At 33.8% G+C, this 6,714-nt stretch overlaps 1 protein-coding gene across 1 annotated transcript; it reads left to right on the top strand.

The window, feature by feature from the left end:
• On the top strand, positions 1,228 to 3,000 carry LOC105171125 (60S ribosomal protein L30). Its single transcript, XM_011092150.2, has 5 exons — positions 1,228 to 1,371; positions 1,464 to 1,569; positions 1,713 to 1,814; positions 2,547 to 2,615; positions 2,705 to 3,000. The coding sequence occupies exons 1-5, from the start codon at positions 1,351 to 1,353 to the stop codon at positions 2,743 to 2,745; spliced, it is 339 nt and encodes a 112-aa protein (XP_011090452.1). The 5' UTR covers positions 1,228 to 1,350; the 3' UTR covers positions 2,746 to 3,000.

The following is a 6,714-nucleotide window of genomic DNA, read 5'->3' as shown; positions in this document are numbered from 1 at the left end:
TTAGAAAAACCTCCAAAAGTCCTAAAAACTTACATACACAAGCCAACAGTATGAAGAATGTAAAATATCTATAGAACCAAAACCTAGAAACATAACTGCAAATATCAAGGTATATCCCTCAAATTGTAAGCAAACAATGAGAAAAATAAAAAGTTCCGCATATATATATACACCAAACAGGGAGAAATAGACATGGATTTTGGAATAGCAAATGGAATACCAAGCTAAAATAGAAAAAATTTTGTAATCTTTGCAAGAATTACAACAATTTTTAAAAAAAAAATAAAAAAATTTAAACTTACCGGTTCTTCTTCAACAACACGAGCGACCTCTCCTTTCATCGACCACAAACCCTAAATCTAACCTACGATATCTAAAATCAGTGTTTTTTCGTTCTATTTAGGGTAAACAAACACAAGTTTTTGGATCAAATTCCCTCTTTTTCGCCCTCTCAATCGCAGACCCAAAAAACCATAATTTTTTTACTTTGGTAATTCTCGTCTCGCTGTAACTCTTTTCTCTCTTCGAATTCACTCTTTGACTGTAGTCAAAGAGCAGTAAGGACAACATGGCTATAACGGTCAAATTAGGAAGAAATATAACGCTGTTAGTGCTTGTTTTAAAAAAGGGCACGTGAGCTGAATAAAACAAAACATGAGGGGGTTTTTAACCTATTCTGAAAATAGTGGGTGTTTTTTGCATATTTTTTAAAACACAGGGGGATTTTATGCATTTTAGCCTAAAATCTATTGAATTATGGCTCAAATTCTTGATTTAATGATATATTATTGAATTTATCAAGAAAGCTGTAAAATTAGTTTGGTAATTTAGAGTGAATTCAAATTTTACTCTATACTTTATGAAATTTTGAATTTAAATTCATACATTGTTAAAAACTTCAAAAAATAGTCAAAATGTTGTACAAAAGGCCCACCCCATCTATAGACGTTAAAATTGATGTCTAATCCCTTTTTTTTTTATTCCACGTCCAGATAACTCTCACTTGGGTTATCTGCTGTTAGTTAACATCCGTTAGTACTGGGCCTTTAGCAACATTTTGATTTTGTTTTTTTTGCAATTTTAATTTGAACATAGGAGGATTGTATTTAAAAGTTTATAAACTATAGGGCGAATTTTGAAATCACCCTAAATTGTGGGGTTAGATTTGCAATTTCCTCTGCAACAAAATGTTGAGGGTTACAAATGGAATTTCTTATGGGAGCGCCTCTTATAAGAACTCTACCCCAACAACGGTACACTGCGCCGCAGTGAAGAATTACGCTTTACCCAAACTAGGTTAGGTTTCTCACTCTCCCTCGGCGGCGAAACCCTAGCTCAAATCCTAGCACAATGGTGGCCGCGAAGAAAACCGTAAGAAAAAATTCTGCGACATGGGAAAATTCTATATGTATATTTGTGTGATTCTTTGATTTTCAGTGCTTCAATGTCTTTTCTATGTACAGAAGAAGAGTCATGAGAGCATCAACAACAGGCTGGCTCTGGTGATGAAGAGCGGGAAGTATACCCTTGGTTACAAGACCGTTCTCAAAACTCTCCGCAGCTCAAAAGGTAGTATTTCTCGCAACTTTAATTCTTCCATTTTTTTAGGTCTTTCTCTCTTATTTTTTCTGGGGTTAATGGATGTCAAGGACTGTAGCTGTATTGGTGTTTAGGATTTTGATGGTTGGACTTCTATGATTTGGGAATCGTAGGGAAATTGATACTTATCTCGAATAACTGCCCGCCGTTGAGGAAATCGGAAATTGAGTACTACGCGATGCTCGCGAAAGTTGGAGTTCACCATTACAGTGGGAGTAAGTCCTCAGTTTAACCTATTGTCACTGGCTTTCTGCTTTTTCTTCCTCTACTTTGTTGATCTAGTTTTGTTGGGGCTCCTTTATTGATTCTGGGAGTTGATTTGTGCCTCTCACAGTGTTATATTTGATTTATCAAAACTTGGTGTATGGTATATATTAATATTATTTTCTGGGTGATTTGTGGCATTCATGTAGTCATCAGGTGCCATTATGGTGTTATTCAGGTCACAGAAATGTGAGGTGGAGCTATAAGTAATAAGCTTTGTTCTACTTAATTTTGGTTTAGTTGGGTGTTGTAACCACCCTTTTGATGTCAACCTGGTAGTTTTATAATTGGGAGTGCAAATTGTGACATTTCTCACACCCTGAGAATACTGAAGATTTAGTTGATCTTGTCTTTGCAACAAATTTATGAGTAGACTTATGTTTTCTGTATATCTTGATTGTATTCTGGTTGTATTCATGTTCATCTGGTTGTTCCTAATTGTATTCTATTGATAAACAATTAGTATCCGGTAGAACCTCACTCAAGCCCTCGCTGCGCCGTCAGTATCTTGTACTTTTTAGTTTTATCAGACGTGCCATCAACATCAAAATTTTCAATGATGTTGCCATTGTTTCCTCCATATGTTGACCTGGTTGTGTTTCCAGTAGAACACAAAGAAAAAGGAAAAACTAGAAATCTGCCTATCTCTTTCGCTGACGCACTTATTAAATCTGGACTTTCAGATAATGTTGATTTGGGAACTGCTTGTGGGAAATACTTTCGTGTTTCTTGCCTTAGTATTGTTGATCCAGGTACATGATAATTTCTTATTTCCATTAATTGTGCCTTCTTTCTTGAATTATTGGATCTTGATGTTACTAATTGCTCCTCCACAATGCAGGTGACTCGGACATTATCAAGTCATTGCCTGGTGACCACTAGACATAGTCTTTGCCTTGCATCTGTCTTTTCTATTTGTTGAAATGCATCCAATTTTCATATAGAACTTGAGTAGTTGTCGAAGTTTTGACCGTGAAGTTCACGTCTTATTTTCCTTAGCACTGAACTTGGGTACTTGAACTGGCTGGTATTGGACAGTATATTTAATTTGTCAATTGGACGATATTAGAATATAATGAAAGGTCATATCCAGTGTTCTAGAAATGCTGGCAGCTTGGCTTGCTTGATCATATTCTATTTACGTTGTTGTGAAGATCATGGACGGAACCTTATGTTAGATCTTGACACTTACACGGATTTTATGTGTGCTGCCTTGTGAAATGTAATATAAAGTTTAATATTAATTGAACAGATATAAATAAGCAAGATTGTGATGAGTTTTTAAAAAACTTTCAGGGTTAATTACGACAAGATTTTGTTGACAATGCAAAATTATACTTTTTTTTCCTTATGTTTCTTGAAATTAATACTTGTGACCTTTTTGAAAATGATTTGGTAGAGTTCAGATGGTAGATATTGATATATTAGTATTTTAGTTTGCGTTGGTGGAGTTCGACAAAATTTATGGGATAGAATTTATGGGATAGAATTTCATACTCGATCTCACAGATACATATAGAATTTTGCGGAAAGCCGTATTCGATGAGAGTCGTATGTCAAGGAGGTGTCATGCACTATCCCATTTGTTTAATCTAAAGCTATGATGGATTCTCCGTCCTCTTATATGTCCTTGCACTTGAAGTTGAAATATTTTCCTGATCCATATATTCACTAGGTACATATTTAGCTGGTTGATTATTTTTCACTTTTTCATGAAAACCATCTTTTTCATTTTGATTTTTTCCTTATGAAATATATGTATCTTTAAAAGAATGTATGTTATATTATAATAATTTAGTAGTAACATATAATAAAAAAAATATTATTTTATTTTTTTTGGAATTTCTGAAAAATATTTGAATTTTGATTAGTTACTAAATTTCAAAAAGTAGAGTTTGGTGTCACACCTTTATATATTATCTTTTTTAAAAGTTAAAATGTTGTACATTTTTTTTTCTAATTGAATGTCTATTTTAAATTTTTGCTTCATATGAATGTAAGCATTCCATAAGAATTATTATTTTAAAATTTGTATTCTAATAAGCATTGAGAGTTTTTTTTCCCCTTATCTTTTGTAATTATTCAGAAGTTATAATGTTAAAATAAAAATAACTTAAAAAATTTTCTTTTTGCATTTAATTATATTTTGTAACTCATTCAGGTCACCTTTACTTTGTGTGATATGATTAGAGTGGGATGTATCAAGTTATGATTAAAGTTGTGATAATCACATTGTTGATTGTATAGTGATATAGGCATTTGTTCCGTGCTTGAAGGCAAAATCACAGGCCGACCCATACCCAAGTAAACATGAAATAAGAGATGATCAACCATGATACCATGGCTAATCATCTAAAGTAAAGATGGCCTCACTACATTATATTATCCAATTGGATAGTACACATGTAATACAACAACCCAAACACTATATAATGGATGATGAAATTAGTTATATACGTATCATACTATCTTTATTGATACTCCATAATTATATTAATTTTAGTTAAATGACATGCCTTAAAATTGAAGGAAGAAAAGAAATATTAATGAGCACTAGTTGAGTAAGCACTATAATGTTTGATGCACAATATATACCAACTAGTCATGTGCCCAATGACTAGAACTGGGAGTAATTATCAAAATGATTCTTAAATGCTTATTGTGTGGTGCAACCAAGTGATCAATAGGACATCTATCGTTGTAACTTAAGATCAAATTCAAACTATCTGATCATGATGCATATTACAATGTTGTATCCTTTAGGCGTCAAGTATTGTTGGAGGACCTAGTATACAGATACTAGATATTATTGATGAGATATGTGCATAATTAAGTTGTTCTGTAATATGTTCTACGAACAGTATGATTCCTTATTCCTTACACTTAGCCTTGGTATGTATGAAGACATTAGTGGTAAAAAATCATGTAGAACTTGATTTTTTTTGTGGCTTGTGAAAACATGCGATTGCTATTGAATTATGAAATATTACTAAACTTTGATTGACCCTCTCACACTGGCAATCACCCTAGTGCTACGATAGCAAGCTAAATGAGATTTAAAGATCAGTTTGCATAAACAAGTCATGTGATTGATTACCTTCGCACTTGAGAAGTGCGGAAGGATAATAGATAATGAATAGTCGCCTTAGCTGGTAGAGCTAAGATGTGATCATATATTTGGTCGATCATGCAGTGTCTCTGCAGTTTATAAAAGACCTAATTTTCGGCTGAACATAAAAACTACTAGAAGGCATTAAGAGAGTGACTTTCTGGTAGTGCGTAGGTTAAGTGAGTGGGAGCTCCATCATAATATGTATTCGTATTAAATGTGCTTTGAGTTGATTTCTTATGGGAAGTGACTGAATGGGTCCCTACTTCATGACTGTGTGAGTCCATATTATTTCTTGTACCTTTAGGGTTCTGGACATGCCATGAGGCGTAAGCTTGATGACACTACTTTAGCATAATATACTATACCAATGAGTAATTCGGTCTACCGGAGCATGTCAATAAAATCTGTCAAAACCAAGCTCATTGGTATGAGAGGCAGAGGAAGAACTAAGTTGGTAATGCACTTGTGTTCTATTATTCGTAGTTCGGGCGATTGTGTTGGAAAATGTCTGACTATTCAATATTTGAGTAAGTTAAGCATGCTCTATTTTTTGAGGGATCTAGAGATGCTTGATTAAGTGCAACCACATAGTTTGAGGTACACAACGAGTTGTTGAGTTCAAGGGTTATATTAGTTTGTTGCTGACTTAATATAACTTCCTTGCCGTTCCTTTTTCGCTTGGTCGCATGCCTCATTTCCTGTATGAAGGGATGAATGTGAGATTGAGAAATTGAGATGATGAGTATCATGGAGATTGAGTTAAATATGTATGAATGGAAGATATTGAATATTAGGTCAAGTTTGTGGCCTCGCTGCCCAATATGCATCCATATTTGATATAGAGTTTTTAAGTCTTCCAATTTAATTTTGGAAGAAGGACTCATCTAGAATAAAAGGGTTAATTGCAAAATTAGTCCTATAACTTAGAGTGAATGGCATTTTAGCCCTTTAACTTTAGGCACTAGCAATTTAGTGTCGTAACTCTCCAAAAGGTCGCAATTTTTAGTTCTCTTGCCAGATCGAGGCAAATTTTGAACGATTTTACCCCTCTAAAACTTTAAAATGCTTATCATAGTCCATTTTCACTAATTTTGTATTTTTATGCCTATGCTTATCCATGCTCGCGTAGAATGGTATCAAAGCTTAGGTTCACTGAAAAAATATTTCTTTATATTACATTTAGTTATTTTACCACTAACGGAGGTGACTTTTCAAAAGTATGAAATCGAACGAAAATTCGAGTTACAATGATAATAGGGAATATTTTCAAACTCTGAAAATACAAAGAAGGAATTTTCTTGTAGAAATTCTTGAAAAATGTGACAGCACTCTAAAAAGGATTGATTTCACTCTTCTCACAGCAGAAGGAAAAAAGGAATGGATGCGAAATTTTCAAGTCCGCCACATACTACCAGGAAATACTGTGAGGCGCTTACACTCCATCGAAGTTCATGGTAAGATACCAGCAAAGAGAAATGGAATGGGTAAATTCATTCACCAATATAATTCTAAAAATTATGATAAAAGATGACTGGAAAGAATTCAAGCAGGATACCTAGATTATCTCTCAAGATCTAAGAGAGATTCAAAAGACCACTCAAGACTATGGACATAGGTTAATCCATATACATAGAAAAATAGAAACTTTGTGCTAGAAGGTGGATGAGATCCTTAAGATCCTCCCAGATCTACACAAGGATCTTGCAAATCTGAAGACTAAAGTCACAAATCTAAAGAGA

This window comes from Sesamum indicum, linkage group LG9 (genome assembly GCF_000512975.1).
Source record: "Sesamum indicum cultivar Zhongzhi No. 13 linkage group LG9, S_indicum_v1.0, whole genome shotgun sequence".
Taxonomy (NCBI): Eukaryota; Viridiplantae; Streptophyta; class Magnoliopsida; order Lamiales; family Pedaliaceae; genus Sesamum; species Sesamum indicum.
This window is presented reverse-complemented; position numbering and strand designations above follow the sequence as displayed.